The following is a 16,836-nucleotide window of genomic DNA, read 5'->3' as shown; positions in this document are numbered from 1 at the left end:
GGGAAGTCGGGGTAATCTTGAATCTTCTTTGCCAGCGCTCCTACAGACCAATTAAAAAAGCCGAACTCTCTGAAGAAGCAAAAGATCGATGGGATCCTTCCCTGTCTGTTCCACTAAACAGTGAACAACCTTTGTTTCACTGGGTGTTCCACTGGGAAATCGACTGTGTTCGAGAGCCTGGAAGACGCTGGACGCTTTGGTGCTGACTGGGGCTTGTTAGCGACTGAACGTTTGGGTGCAAACTTTCGCGCTTCTGAAACAGCTGCACTTTTAGGCACAGGCGCACTTCTTGGCTCTTAACTGACGATAAGCTTTCCGAAGAAAACCTCTCTGGGCTATCCCAAAAGCTGCATGAAGGAACAGCTTCTCCAGACTTCTTACACAGAACTGCTGGCACTGCCGAAGTGTCAGCCGCAGACCTTTTCAGTGGTCTGGAAGAATCACTATACCGCCATCTGTGCCTCTTTTTCAGACTGGAAGCCTCAGAACTCAAGGAAAGACAGTGCTCCTCCGCATAGATGCCTTGGGCTTCCGGTAAGACTCTCCATGGTTGTTTACATGGGAGTATATCAGTGACCTTTGCCTAGGAGAATCAGCTGGACGGACAGCCAGCTCCTCCACTTGCACTTCACTTACAACACTTTTGTGCTCCATGAGAGCTTTCACTGAATTACCTAATTGAGTCACTGGTGTTGGAGTTAAGAACCTGGAAGATGGGATCAGGATTAGGAGGAATAGTAGAAGGGCTGGGCATGGGAGAAACAGCGTGGACAGAAACAATCGGAACATCATTAGATTTATCTAACTTGAGACTAGCAGTCAACCTGTCTTGTCTAATACTAGCTTTCCTTTGTCTATCCCTAGCCAATTTAAATAAATAAGTAGTTCAAACTCTTCCACTGCTTTTCATCCCATCCTTCACACTCCATATAAATATTGTCAATTGAGCAGTTTTGTGCTCTACAATTCACACTAATTGAATGAGTCATATTTCATCAAAGTTAATCTTGTCCTGCAGCCCTTGCTGCAAGTCAAGTCAAATTCAGTAACTAAAGTTAATCTTGTCCTGCAGCCCTTGCTGCAAGTCAAGTCAAATTCAGTAACTAAGACTAAATATCTAAATTAACTGGATAATTATCTAATAAAAACACAATTCAAATAAAAACAAATGCTGATTGGCCAATTACAGGAAAAAAGCAAAGAACTCAAATTCCAAATCAGTTGCTGACCCACAAACTTGTCGTAAGGTGGCAGAACCAAACTGAAGTGCCTGGCTCAGTTGTTCCTCTTTTTCCCAAAAGTGGGTGGGACTAGTTACCTATAGCCAAAACAAAGAAGAATTGCGACCGTGATTTCCGAATTTTAGCCACCGGTGATAGAAACTGTTATCTATGTAATTACTTGGGAAGTTACTTCTGTAAAAAATAATTTTTCATAACAAATATTATGGCAACAAATAAACATTTCAAAACCCAACTATTTCAAAAACAGCAAATAAATTTAATGCATTTTTAATGTATAACATCTGCAACTGTGTCCAATAAGCAGTATGTGTAAGTTAAACAATAAATATCTTCATTAACACTTACCAAAGATGGAATTTCTTTTCCTTTGTTAAATATATCAAAGGGCAAAAGTATTCTTTCATAATGAGATTTTAGGAGGGTTCCTAAGTTTTTATTGCTGGGGAAACCAATCTGTGACGCTATCTTATTCCACTTGCGTTCCTTTGTGACCTGGTCAATTCCACCTGCAGACAATGGAACTGAATTATAAATTGCTTAACTAGGAAAAAATATGAAAATAAACCGACAGAAGTCTCATAATTTGTCACTGAACACCATGCAATTATCACTCTATGAAGTTGTATCTGCAAACTGAAAAAGCAACCAAGCAAAAGCTGAAGGACTATTCTAACAGAGAAGTTGCAAATATATTTCATGCTTTTCAAGTTTTCCTTGATGTTCCATTTCTCAGTTAACAGTACTAAACAAACATCAGTATAATCAATGAATTAGAATTTGCTTTGTATTACAAATATACCAGTTACAAACTAAAGCCCACAATGATGAAATGATGGGGAATAGTTTCAGAAAAATAACCTCCGAGGATTTTGGCTTTAAGCAAATGAGTTCACCTTCCAAAGTAGGCACCAAACTTTTTCCTCTTCTCTATGTTCAAGCTATATTCCCAAAAGCAGGGTTTAATGGGTATTCACTAAAACAGTAAAATCACTATTAGTGAAAGTACCGTACATTGCATTTTTCATGGCTACACAAACCAAAGGTCCTTTACTATAGGAATTACTTAAGGCGTAGCCTGGACACAGCCGCTGAATTCTTTAAATAAGGCGGTTAAGTAGTTAACTACCAGTCTGGTCGTTGGTAGTCCCTCTGACTGGACGTAAACAATCCAATTTGCTTTTGGCCCAGGTAGCAGATTGAGGGGTGGCATGAGGTGGGTAGTTAGTGTAAAGGACCTCGGGTTTATGTAGCTAGGAAAAATACAATTTACTTTCAAAGATTATGATTTGTTCCTACGCGATATACAAACCCTCGGTCCTTTACTATAGGAAGACTCATTGATTGGTGGGTGGAATCTGAGTGATCTCCAGTGAACCGACTGGGGTTCAGCCTACCTGAGATTTCCTTCCAGGTTGTAAGAGCAAAGCAAGGAATCCAGCCACTGACTTTTGATCGGAGTTAAAGAACTGCAAGATCACAGCATGGCCATCTAGAGGAGAAGGTCAGGTCATTGGGAGGTTGATGCCAGTGAAGTAGGTAGACTTGGTCGAAGCCCTCAGGCTAACAGGACAACTGACCATCTACACTAGTTTCTTTTCCATGGCTTAATTAGTGCGTTACAACTTTTATTTTTCAGTTTACCCTCCTCTTAAAGTTGATTTTTTAATCATTATTGTCACTAAAATAGTTCTTCTGCCACCTTGCTACTTAGGGTAATTATCTCTTTCTTAAACAGCTACTCACTGTGGTTTAGTTTGGGCATAGTAAATAACTGGAATCATTCTAACATGATTTTATTATAAAAGAAAACTCATTAACAAAAATAGTAAAAATTTAAAGCAATTTCAAACATGCAATTCTTGACACAACTACCCACCCATACCTAACCTTACTGTGTCTTTTCTTTACCAGAAGCATTTGACATTATTTGGTTTTTATATTTTGACTCAATGTTTTCAATTTTCTCTTTTTCCCTTCGCTCATAAGCTTATTTTCTGAGATTGATTGATTGATGCAAAAATGTACCATGGCATCACAACAACTTAGGTCATCGACGCCGGAAATATACTGTTATGTAATTGAAAAAATAAACATAGGTCATCGACGCCAGAAATATAGTTATGAAATTGAAAAATAAACAGATAATAAATAAAAAATAATAAAAATTTTCATCTTATGTACGCTTAAGTTACAAGTATGACATCATTTACACTTTACAATAAAAAGTTACAACTTTTGTAGGAAGCCTGCTACCTCCACAAACCTAAAAATACCACTCATCTGACTAATATTATTCCTTCTAAGTACCCTGGAGAGAAGGCATTCACCCTCCTCATTATGGCACTCTAAAAGGAAATGCTCTCTTATGTCCTGAAGACTGGGACACTCGGCCAGCAAGTCTCACACAGTCAGAGGAACCAGGCTGTCATCACAGAATGGCTGGGGATGTCCAGCAATTAAATAATCAAGAGTCAGGTGTGTGTGTGTGACCAATTCTTAAGCAGCAAAGGGCTGTTTCCCATGTCCTTGACATTTCGCTGTAATTACCGAATTGCTGATCTTGTAATTTCCAACATCTTTTGATTGCTTTCTACCATGAATTGCCCTTTTCACTAGCTTATCAGCCTTTTCGTTTCCAGCTACTCGTGTGTGTGCTGGTACCCAGCAGAAGTATACGGTTTTCCTTTTTCGGTTAACTAAAAACAACCATTCTAAAATCTCTAAGATCAGAGGGTGTTTTGAATAAAACTGGAGCAATAATTAGGTAATGATCTGCAGCGTTCAAAATTTGGAAACACTGCTCCATAGCCAACACTCGTAGTATCATATTTGGAACCATCAGTATATATACAGATATCACTTTCATACCGAGATGCATACTCTAAAAAAGTAAGTCGCATCAGAGGATAAATTGTTTTGTTTTGAGCAGTAGTTGTTTAGGACATTAGTTGCTGTCCATATCAGAATTTTCTCTATTTTTCCTGAATTATGACCAGCATCACATGAATCCATTGGAAGTAGTAGTGCTTCATCATCAGCTAATTTGTTATAAGTCAACACACTCCCCACAACTCTCTAGTTAGCAATTTTGTGAAAAGACTCCTTCTGGTCAATTTTTCCAATACAATGTAACTGTACATAACAATATTTGTGATTACAGGATTTGGGTGCATCAGGAAGCCTTTGCTGATTCCATCAATGTACTTGTAGTTTTCATGCACATCATTTTTAGTGTTGCAAGTTAGCATACCCTTGCAACAATCAGTTCATTTTTGTTAAAACTGCATAACAACAATAGCCTGCTACATAAACTATTACTGGCAAGATATTCCTGCATTTGTCAAAATCTTCCTTTGATACAATTATGTTAAACCTATCAACTTCATCCGAATGTGATATATTTTCCAGTCCTTCCCAATTACTCTGAAAATCCCTTATTACAGTTTCCCTGTCATCGCCAAATTCCTCTCAAACAATGACATGATTCAAATCTTTTTTTTCTTCACACTTGAATATCTGTCTAACAGAAATGTTGTAATTACCAACAGACAGTTGCCTAGACTGACCAAATCTAGATTCTAATTTATCAGTTTGAAATCTGGCAGAAAGTATATCCTACCTCACATTTTTAGCTCTGATGTACAGTAACCACTTAGCTTTTTCACCGCTATTTGGGAATAAAATCACACTCGCTTTCAGTCCATTTCGGTAATTCCCTTTGCAGTTCGGTACACAGCACGTAAACAGCACTATTACTCAGTTCCAGGCGAGTATTATGGGCCCATATACAGTAAAATTTTCCATAACAGCATAAAACTGGAAAGAAATACAGCGCGAACTCTTCATTCAAAGCGTAAACAGCACAAACTTAGCACTACCAAGGCTTCATCACACCACCTTCAACCCCCAAATGACCTGGCCTTCTCATCTAGATGGCCTTGATCATAGTCAGTCTTCTGGGTTTACTCATAAGGGGGAGAATATGCATCCCCCTAAGAGAAAGCTAAGAACCATTATGTCGGAGACATTAAGACAAATCCAAGTTATGAGTCTGTCTTAAGTCCAGGTCCCTCTTCCCTGCCTTGTTAAGGGAAGGGGCGGATATAACTTTATTAACTAATAAACAAAAAATAGATAAGATTACTCCACGGAGGGTTTCACCTGCATTGATCACTCATTCCAGCATGTAACAGTCTGCATTACTCTCTACCCAAAGAGAAAGAGTACGATGAAAGAGATGAAAGCAGAGCCAGTCACTCCACAGTCATGCTCAATCATACTGTACAACGAGGCGGGATGAGATACTGTTCAGTTAAGGAGCTGGGTAAGTTACAATTGTTGAGCAGCCACCACTGGTCCCTAGGAAATGTGAGGGAATGGGGCAATGCCCCTGACCTCATGAATTCTTCAGAGGAAGTGTACCGTCATCATCACCAGCAGAGTAGTATGTCTTCCTGGTCATCTCTCTAAGCCATCATCACCAATGAGGTCACTCAGGGAGGGGATGGTAAAGGACACGAATCTAACATCAGGAACCAATGGATTCTGATTCTTCGGTCCGAAGTTCGGGACAAAGTGGAGTGTAACCGGTCCCCATTCACTGTTACATTATAAAAAAGACCATGTAGCTTGCCAACTCTCTTCGTCGACAACAGGGGAAGCAGAAAGATGGTCTCAAGGATCAGATCCGAGTAGTCTCAAAGGGGGTCAACTGGGGGCAATCAGGCTCTGCAACATGAGATTCACGTCCCACTCAGGAGGTCTGAGATCCCAGGGTGGGTAAGACCTAAGTTCTCCGAGTAATGATATCTTGAAGATGAAGAGATATCAATACCCTTCAGCTTCAAGACTAGGGCCAGTGCAGCTCTGTAGACTTACAGCTCAGATGGGAGAGAGCTTCTCTAGGGAAGGGAGAGGATGAAATCCACAACCTGTTGAAGCGCGGCTCTGACCGGAGAGATACCGTCTACAACACCAACCACTTTTCCTGATATCCTGCAGAGCTACCCGAGGCAAGACAAGTTACTGCTTGGCCTGTGGCTGGCACAGCAGTTCTGCCATGGGGAATCTTTCTCAGTGCCTTGGGAAGAAGAACCAGAGGGTTGGGAATCATATGGCCTCAGTGCCACCAGAGTCCTCCAAAGATTTGGGGTAATCAGCGTGCCGATCCCTGCTCAAATCAGGAAATAACAGGGGAAAGGCTAAGCTTCGAGAATGCCCCATGGATTGGAACACGTCCTCTGTAGCTGCCTTTGGGTCCGGAGCAACGGAAGAGAAGGTCTTTAGTTTTCTGTTGAGCCGGGTGGCAAGCAAGTCTATGACTGGACGCCTCCAAAGGCTGAACAACCTTTCCGCACTATATTGGTGAAAAGGCCAATTGGTCCCTACCACCCGATTCTGGTGGTTGAGCTTGTCTGCCATTACATTCCTTTTGTCTGGAAAGCATATGGTTGACTGCTCTCAAGAGTGCTGTTGCCCACTCAATCACCTGCAGTGACAAGATGAAGCTTGAGAGAGGTATCTCTTGCTTGTTGACACGCGCCACTACTGTAGTGTCGATCATCAATGCCACAGTGTCCTATCACACATTCCTGAAACTCTTGGAGAACCAGAAAGGCTGTCTTGTGTTTCAGGACGTTGATAAGGTGTTTGTTGTGAAGTTCTCGTACCTCTGCAGTCTGCAACTGCTCTCGGTGTGTGACTCCTCCTCAGTTGATGCATCCGACTCTTCAGGGACAACAGGCATACCACAATGAGCCACAGCCGAGCAGGCTGTGGAATATGCTGATACTAGAGTTCAAGGGGAACTCTTGTCAGCATGCACAGGCACCACGTCCTTTGCTTGGGCTGGAAATTGGACTCCTTGCGAATTAGCTGGGTCTTCAGATCCCAGGACAGGAATCAAGGAGTTGATTCCTGTCCTGTAAAGACCTCAAATGGGAGTTCACTAGGACCAGCCAATCGTTGAGATACCTCAAAAGACACCAGCCAACCGTCGAGATACGTCAAAAGACACATCTCATGCAAACGCGCCCAAGCTGAGACCAGGTTGAACACTTGTGAACACCTGGGGAGCGGTCGAGAGTCTGAAACTGTGTTCTGAATTGGTAGACTGTCTCTGGGAAGAAAAAGTGTAGGTGCTTGGGTTAGGATTTGTGGATGGTATTTGGAAATACGCATCCTTCAAGTCCACCATCAGCATGAAGTTGTTCTCCCTGTTAGAGGCAAACATTGTTCGTGTTATCTCTATCTTGAACCGAGCCTGGCTAAGAAACTGTTCAGGAGAGAGAGAAGTCTATGACCAGTCTCTACCCCACTGAGGTCTTCTCTACGAGAAGACCCGGCTGTAGAATCCTGGGGACCAGTCCATTACAACTACAGTGTCTATGCTCAGTGTCTTCTTATACTTCTATTGAAGCTCGAGGAAGTAGAGGGAATATGAGAGGAGTATCGGATGCTCTCATTCCCTCTAACAGTACTGCTGTCAGGGGGAATGAGCCTCACCCTTGTGTCAACCAGCAGTGACAGCAAGGGCGTGGGTCTAGGAGAGCATGATCGCCTTGGCGAGGTGCTTTCCTGATGTACATGTCAAGTTTTCTCCTTGCTGTAGCAGCAACGCGGCTGGCAACGACATGGCTAGAAGCTCTTGGCCACCAGAGCCGTGGCACCAGCGACACTGCTCGTAGGTTGGCAAGGACATGTATCATCTGTATGGCGCATCCCAGCCCTCTTCGAGACTGAAATCTCAAGTAAAGAGGGCCGAACAGATGACCTGTTATTCTCCAGGTGTCTTTCCCCAAGGAACGGCGATAACGACCTTGGCCTCTGTAGAAGAAGCAAGCTTGGTCTCCACAGGTGGGTCCAAGCCACGGCTCAGCCCCTGCTCTCGCCCCGTGTCACTGCCATGGCGAGGAGACACTCCCTTCCTTGACTGTGGACACAGCCTCCCTTAGGTGGTCGTAAATCTGGAGATTCTCGCAAACAAGATTCCGACACAATCCCTGTCCTTGAGCAGCCGCCTTGGGAACAGAGGCTGGATTGTTTGTTTGTATGGTGTTTTTATGTTGAATGGACCCAGTGGTTATTTGGCAATACAACAGGACCAACGGCTTTGCGTGACTTACGAGCCACGTCAAGAGTAAACTTCTATCACCAGAAATACACATCTCAAACTCGCGACCACCGAGGAGGGATGCCAACACCATACCAACCACACAGAGGCTGGAGAACAAACCTTTATTCGATCTCCAAAGCTTCCCCCACCCCCTGCTTAGACCCTGGTCCCTGGGGACAGTGTCTCAGTTCCCCACTTCCAAAGAGGCGGGAGAGCCCTGTGCTTGATTATTGTAGCATCCACCTGGTCTTGATAAGAGAGAGGTGGAATCCATTAGGGGTCTGTTGGTAAAAGCCAGTACTGACTCCAGGCTCAGTTGTTTGCATTTAGCTGGCTGGTGCCAGGTAGGAAAGCCCTACCTCCAGACAAGTACAGTCTCCTGAACGCTGAGTCTTCCTCCAGGACAATGGCCCCGGAAGAAACAGCAACTCTAGACACTGGAAAGGATCACAAGTCTACCCAGGACACTGCCTGAAGAGCTGCCATTATGGTAGTCTCCAGTGTCGCTGCTTCCTGTCGGGAGAGATATTCTTTCGCTTATCAGGTGATGCAGTGACAGGGACCCAGGTTACCTTTTTGTCGATACAGGCTTCTCAGAGTGTGTGTGTTAGCAGGACTGGTAGCAGCGCTGGTAGCATGGTAGCAGTGCCCTTGGTAGCAGCAGCGCTGATGGAGGTAGTAGTGCCACTGCTAGCAGCAGCGCTGCTCCCTGTCTCACTGGATTATGCACAGACTTTACGCCTCTGACAGGTGGAGGAGGGGGAAGTAGCTTGGCCTACTAATTGGGCTTGAGTGAATTCTCTTGTCCAGGAACGAGGTCATTCATCTGTTCCATTACACTTTCGACCTGGCCCGACCATGGCAGCCCCATAGAAAACTTGGGTTCCCTCTTGGGTCCCCACAAGGCATCGAGTCAGTAGAAGAGGCTGTGGTCATTCCCCCAAGATATTTATGCTATTGTATCAGCATTACAATCTCTGAAAAAGTGTCCACTGAATCTCAGGGGTGTCACAGTCGCTGGGTAGGGGACGTTTTGAGTCCTTTGAGAGACTGGTCCTCCCAATCAACTCTCCCCTGGGGGAGAACCTCACCAGATCCCTTAGATCCTAAAACCCCTCCAGAAACATGGGCCCACAAGGTTGAATCCTGAGGAGCCCACTCCAAAGGATTCCTTTGCCTCGCCCTTTTCAGTGTAGTACGAGGAAGTAGGAATAGGAAAGGAGGATCAGATGCTCTCACTTCTCCAAGCAGCGCTGCTGCCAGGGGAGTGAGCTGCACCCTTGCACCAATGGTGACAGGGGTGTGGGTCTATGAGAGTGCAATCGCCTGAACAAAACGCTTTCCCGAGAAATATGCAGCAGTACTCGCCATGCTGTAGCAGAACTGGTAGCAGTGCCTCTGCCAGCAGAGATGTGGTTCCTTGAGTCGAAAACCTCGTGTGAAGAGGGCTGTAAGGGGACCTCCTCTTAGCTTCTCCAGATGCCTTGCTCCAAAAAACAGTGACATCAACACTAGCTCCTCAAGAAGATCCAAGCTGCTTCTTCACAGGTCCAAGCCAGGCTCAGTCCCTACTCTTGCCCCATGCCACTGCCATGGTGAGGAGAGAACTCCCCTTCCTTGACTGTGGATGTACGTTCTCCCTTAGGTGGTCGTACATTCAGATTCTCAGGAACAAGATTCCGACTAAGTCCCTGTCCCTCGAGCAGCGCCCTTGGGAACAAAAACTGGAGAACAAACCTTGGTTAGAGCTCCAGCAGCTCCCAAGACCCTGGTCCCTGGGGACAGCGTCTCGGGCCCGACTTCCGAAGAAGCAGGAGAGCCAGTGAGAGCACCAACTGCTTCCTCCCCGAAGGGAACAGCCCCTTAGGACTGAGAAGCCACCTTCCCCTTCAAATGCCGTGAAGTTTCCGAAGGGAGAGGCGAGGAGGTGGCGACAAAGACGAAGTTGAAGATGACAGCACTCCTTGGATTCTTCATCTTCTTCGCCCTCCTCTTCAACAGCTTCCACAGTAGAGTTGTCAGGGCCCCCAAGGGGCGACAGATGACTCATCAGGGTCCAGAGGCTGGTACATGGGCAGGTCCAGGGACAGGAGCAGGTTTAGGTACAGAGGCAGGAACAAGCGGGAACATCCGGAGGCTGTAGAAGTGGTCTGATCCCCATTACTACTGTAGGCGATACATTCGTCAGATGATGAGACCAGACCAGGTGCACTGCATGCATCTCTACTGAGGTGTAACAGCAATCCTGGATCAATAGCCATCCCATAAAAATTCACGCTAGTTATAAGTGACACCTCACCTGCTAGTTATAAGTGACACCCCCCATTGTGCAAAAATATACTTCAGAGCAAAGTGAGGACCCTAAAGGAGCGATCCCCAGGTCTGGGACCACAGCCATCTCCCCTTCTTCCCTCTCAGACTCATCAGAAAAGGGAAGATGTAGCTTTTCCCAGAGGGGCGACACAGAGCATGCAATGATTGCCGGGAGAGCGGTAAATATACAAAGGAACAGGAGGTTAGTACCTCGATGAAGTGTCTTGCCTTCAACACAGGTCTTCCAATATATTCCTCCTCCCAGCAAACTTCCCCAACTGTGTCATAGACCAAACAGAGCACTCGGAACACAAAAAAATGTTACACTCACGGCCCCAGCAGGATGGGCAAAGGGCATGAAGATTAATCTATCTAGGTGCAGATTTTGCCACACCTCCTACCCTCTATCCTGGGGACAGCGCCCAGGGGCAGGGTACAAGGCTGTTGCAATTCATGGGCTTGCATGATCCAGTACATCATAAACACATTATCACAACAACGATCATAACTCATGAAGAGTTGCAATTCATGGGTTTGCATGATTCAGTACATCACAAACACATGATCACAACAACAATCATAACATAACTTATAATAGAAAAAAAAAAAAAAACCCGGGATTGAAAGAAAACATCAGTTAACAGTCAGGCAGAGAGCAGTGGAGAACACGTCTATCCGCAACGACGGCCGAAAGCAAATTGGAATGTTTACGTCCGGTCGGAGGGACTACCAACGACCGGACGGTAGTTAACTACCTAACCACCTTGTTAAAGAATTCAGCGGCCATGTTCAGGCTACACCTTAAGTAATTCCTTTAGTAAAGGACAGAGGGTTTGTATATTGCACAGTAACAAACAATGATCAACCTTTGTATTCACACCCTTGAGAAAAATAAGCTGATTTAAATAAGCTAAGATAGGTATAAAAGTCACAAGCAAGAAAAATACAGGCCAAAACCAAACTCCATGATATAAGATGAATAAATGCAGCATTAAAAACGGGAGTGAACTGTTAATGCTCACCTTCTCGCCAAACATGTCTGTGCAAGGAGTAAAGGTCAAGAGCTTTCCTCTCAACCACAGGGATCTTCAGAGATGAGCCTTGCAATTCCCAAAATTTAGCAATCTGGTCCAAAAAATTGAGCTTGATGCGTGTATGCGCTTCAAGTTCATTCAGTCTTTGTATACGTGGAGTAAACTTGAAATTATCAACATCAACAGCAAAGGGAGGCTGCCAGTCCTGAAATATTAAGAAAATTATGTATGGCTTCCAAAATACATTTAAAATAAAACTTTTGTAATACAGAAATTACATTAGATTTACACTTTCTACCATGAGAATTAAATGGTATGCATATACCATACAATTAATCTTAATGCCACAACTATTAAAACTATTGTTAAAATAAAAAAAAGACTAATATGGGATTAGTATGCAATTTGGCAATGAGAATACTGTAATATACAAGACTTCCATTTTAGTACTTTAACATACATTTCACCAGTCCTAAAAAATTTGATATAGGTTTTATAATAAAGAACTACAATTACCTCAGCATAACTCAAAATGTATTTTTCAAATAATAACCAAATATTAATACATAGTAGTAGTAAAGTACTGTAGAACATATCTGTTACTTTTGTTACACACTGAAATATGAAGCAAAAACAGAGAGAGCAGTAAGAAAGGTTAACTGCCACATGGACAAAATAGCAAGCTATAGTAGATTCACATCACCTGTACATCCTGTCTAGGCCAGTCCCTAGATTGACTGTTGATAAGCCAATCACAGGGCTGAAAATTCTCAGTCTCTCTCGAAAGTTAACATAGGCAGGATGTATGTTCCACCTCTCCTGAGGGATACTTTTGACAAACATATCCCTCAGGAGAGGTGGAGAATACATCCTGCTTATGTGAACTCTCTCGAGAGACAGTTTCCAGCCCAGTTATTGGCTTATATCAACAGCAAATTGAGAGCGTTGTAAGGGACTGGCCTAGAGATCAGATGCACGGGCGATGTGAATCTACTATAGCTATATTATTACTGGTAAATAATACAGAATCATGGGTTCGTACTGACAAGGAAAATGTTGATTCTGAAAAGGTGTGACCATAGCGTTACAATTCACAGCCCAAGTATAATTGTTAATTGTTTTAAGAACGAAGAACACTTGAAGATGAACAGTGTCTGGAGGCTGGAGAAAAAAGACAAGCTCAAAACAATGATATGGTTTGGACTTGCCAAGAGAAGGGATGTTGATCTGGAGAGCAATGGATAAAAGAAAAACAAAAAGGCCTGTAAAAAAGTATATCTGTTTTACCAGACCACTGAGCAGATTAACAACTCTCCTAAGGCTGACCCGAAGGATTAGATATTTTTATGTGGCTAGGAACCAATTAGTCACATAGCAACAGGACCTAAAGCTTATTGTGGGATCCAAACCACATTATATCGAGAAGCGAATTTCTATCACCAGAAATAAATTCCTCTGATTCTGCATTGGTAGCCGAGCGCGAAACCCACTTGTCCAACGAGGAACTACAAAGGCCTGTAGGACCCAGAAATCATGGAAATGGGCATAAATGAAGACTTAGACCTAGTAAATGTTCAGGCAGAAGAGTAAGAACAATGATCATTACATATATACCTAACCTCACAAAGAGAAAAGCTAACATGTCATATATGGCAAGGAAATGATGAGCAAACCTGGGTTGAACCTAATGCTTAAAAGTTTATAATTCATATTCGCTTTGTGTTCCTGAAATGTACGATCATTCTTTTTGATAAATGTTACTATGGTAGTTTTAACTTCCTTCACATGCATCAAAGATGACAATTTATTGTCAAGTCCACAAGAGAACGTGAATGAATCAAGACATTCATCTGAAAGCATTACATGATAGTAATCCCCAGGATACGGTATCTAAATACACACACACACACATTCACCACAAAATCTTGTACTCTTTTCTAAACTTTTTATTTTCATAGTACAGATACACATTAGATGAGCAATCTTACTTTTGTTCCTCGCCCCAGACTGATAAAAATGATTGAAAGAGGAAAGGTCGAAGAAAGGGATCCACAACTCAATGAGCAGAGATTCCTTTAAACAGGAAATAACAGGAATCAGGGACAGTATAAAATGAAAATGAAAAGGGCATTAAAAAACAAATTGGGAGTGGTAGGGAAACCCTTCAGCATCAAGTTCCACAGTTTATTATCAAAATAATATTGTACTCATGAGATTCTAGTTCAACTTGCAGTTAAGAGAGAAACCCAATGAAGGAAGCATAACTTAGGTTAAAAATAACAATGTATGTATGCAAGAGGGAAACTTAACATGATCACATTTTACATTTTTCAACATGTATTTCAAAAATAGGAATATTTACTTTAAAGAACATGGTTCAGTGAGTTACCTGTGCCCTGAAACATTTTGAAGTAGCCTGGTTCTCAGAAACTTTTGTCTACCATTGCTAAAACTTAACAGGATAGCTTCAACAACAAATTACCTTATACTAATTGAAACAGCGTGAAAAAGAGATCTCTTGTGAAACAATGTTGCATATGGGGATAGTAGTCATGTCTTCACTGTGGGTACTCTCTTCATCTGCCTAAAAAGGTGATTTTTGACAGGCAATGTAATGTGCTTCCCTTGTCAGTTCCATGCAACAAACCGTATACGTACTACATACTATAATTCATCACACAAAGCTTAACTCCCTTCAAGATTGACAAAATGCAAACTGCTCTGAAATGGCTTGATTATGAATAAAAAGCAATTGGCATTACAGACCATCAGGTTATTAGCCACTTAGCCTGTAATGCAGTTTACATTCTACATACTGAGTATGAAGTAATGCAGTTTTCATTCTACATACTGAGTATGAAGTAATGCAGTTTACATTCTACATACTGAGTATGAAGTAATTGCAGTTTCTTCTCCATACTGAGTATGAGTAATCACTTTCATTCTACATACTTGAGTATGAATATGCAGTTTTACATCTACATATTGAGTATGAAGTAAATGCAAGTTGTACTTCGACATACTGAGTAGAAGTAATGCAGTTTTCATTCTACATACTGAGTATGAAGTAATGCAGTTTACATTCTACATACTGAGTATGAAGTAATGCAGTTTACATTCTACATACTGAGTATGAAGTAATGCAGTTTTCATTCTACATACTGAGTATGAAGTAATGCAGTTTTACTTCTACATTACTGGTATGAAGTATGAGTTTACTTCTACATACTGAGTATGAAGTAATGCAGTTTACATTCTACATACCGAGTATGAAGTAATGCAGTTTACATTCTACATAGTACTGAGTATGACGGCTACAGGAGGATCAGGCCACTTACATGATGTGTCCAAAAGAAGTTCACGGACAAAATGGAAATCAGGGAAACCTCCAGCAATGTAACCAGTAAAACAGTATATGTAATCCACAACAAATTACTCAAAACTTGAAAATCTGAAATGCCACAAGGCAAGTCGACTTAGTGTAAGTCTACGGACTAGATATAGCTACTGAGGGAAGATTTAAGATTAACAGTAATTGTGGTAACACTAGTCTTAAAACTACAATGGGCTCAAGATGAAGGTCTAACACATGCATGGCCTGGAAAACCACCACCACTTAAAACTACATTTATTTTCTTGAAAAACTTTTAATAATCAGCACCAAAATGAAGTGTCCAAGCAACACAGGCCTATGCTAAACTAATTCCAAAACCTCAACACATGGTGCTTAGCCTAATAAAGTTGAGTAGTCTTATGTATCTCTCAAGCACCCTATGAATTAGAGGATAAAACTGGGTGGTGAACGTTCCATTCTAAAACTGTGGGTGCCACGAAAAATAATTCATTACCGGCTCCTTTATCAAGCACATGCTACATGGGTAAATTTTTTTTTTTTTTAATCAAAATCAATATATGTACTAGGATGACATTCAACCCTGGTGAAAACTGAAAACATTACAGGATTTCAAAACTGACAGGCTCAGCTCTGAACTATTTTTGATCATAGTTGGAATTAAAGTACCATGTACAATAGTATCCTTGTCTATTATACTGCAAAGTAACAGGAAAAACTGAAGTAAATAGTTTTCTCGTGATGAACTACTTTACTGTACAGCTTAATGACCTCTTAGGCTTCCCTCAGCTTGTGTAGGAACCAAGATGACAACCACAATCTGGAATTCAATGGCCCCCTTTTGTCAAATCCTGCAATATATCCAAGAACTTATGGGATATTAGCCTATCGATCGTTACAGAAATAAGCCAGGCTATGATTAGGCCTAGTACACAAGTAATGATCAATCTTTAGATGGTTAGTAAATCAAGAGGCAGGATTGATTTTAACACTATACTAGGTATGCTTCAATAAATGGAAATAAAACAGAATTAACAAAAGTCACACGTCTTATATAAGAAATGGAATTCGTGACATAGGCTAACCTTTAAAATTATACAAGCCACAAGTTGGGCTCAATCTTTCTATTTAGAAGCATGAACAAACGCCACCACTAATACATCGCCAAAATCACTTAAAATGTTCAAAGAGAAAAATTACTTCCATTAAACTGAAGGTTTAACATGACATTAAACAACTTAAAACCTTGTATTGCCCAGAATTTAGCTTCATAACAAATGAACAAGATTGTGCGATTTCATCCCAAACCAATATCACCAGAACCTGTGTACCTAGTAAATCCTACCTACAAATTTTTCAAGATATCTCGGTTTAAGGAGCGAATAACTAACCCAGTCGCGAGTCTAATTGGTAGCTACTAGCCTAGGCAACGATAATGAATAATGAACTCCTATTCTATTGTGTTAAACCAATAAAAATAACGTTAATAACTACAGGATAAGGATGAAGTCGCCATGTCGCTCACTTAAGCGTGCACGTAATCGGCGACTACGCTGCACAAGCAAATAAACTTATTTGCGTTATTAATAATCAATGCATGACGATAAGGGGTGGGGACATATAGCAAAACATGCTAATACGACTAGAGAAAATTAATATCATCCAGAAACCAAGGCACTCTCCATCCAACTCCTAAAAACGACAAAAATAAAGCTGGGTAGCTCAAGTCATAACGACCAAAAGCTGGCCACGACTTCTGCAGAGCCTATACGCAGTATC

At 42.0% G+C, this 16,836-nt stretch overlaps 1 protein-coding gene across 2 annotated transcripts in view; it reads right to left on the bottom strand.

Annotated features, from left to right (window-relative positions):
- The window catches only part of LOC135222886 (lysine-specific demethylase 5C-like), a 59,679-nt gene that overhangs the window by 42,398 nt on the left and 445 nt on the right, over positions 1-16,836 (bottom strand). For both annotated transcript variants that reach the window (XM_064261252.1, XM_064261251.1), the window contains exons 2-3: positions 11,694-11,910; positions 1,590-1,750 (exon numbers count right to left, since the gene is read on the bottom strand). In XM_064261252.1, coding sequence (XP_064117322.1) covers positions 1,590-1,750; positions 11,694-11,910 — 378 coding nt within the window. The remainder of the gene's footprint in view (positions 1-1,589; positions 1,751-11,693; positions 11,911-16,836) is intronic.

Source organism: Macrobrachium nipponense, chromosome 8 (genome assembly GCF_015104395.2).
Source record: "Macrobrachium nipponense isolate FS-2020 chromosome 8, ASM1510439v2, whole genome shotgun sequence".
In the NCBI taxonomy this organism is placed as follows: Eukaryota; Metazoa; Arthropoda; class Malacostraca; order Decapoda; family Palaemonidae; genus Macrobrachium; species Macrobrachium nipponense.
Note: the sequence above shows the minus strand (reverse complement) of the source record. Positions and strands in the feature narration are given on the sequence as shown.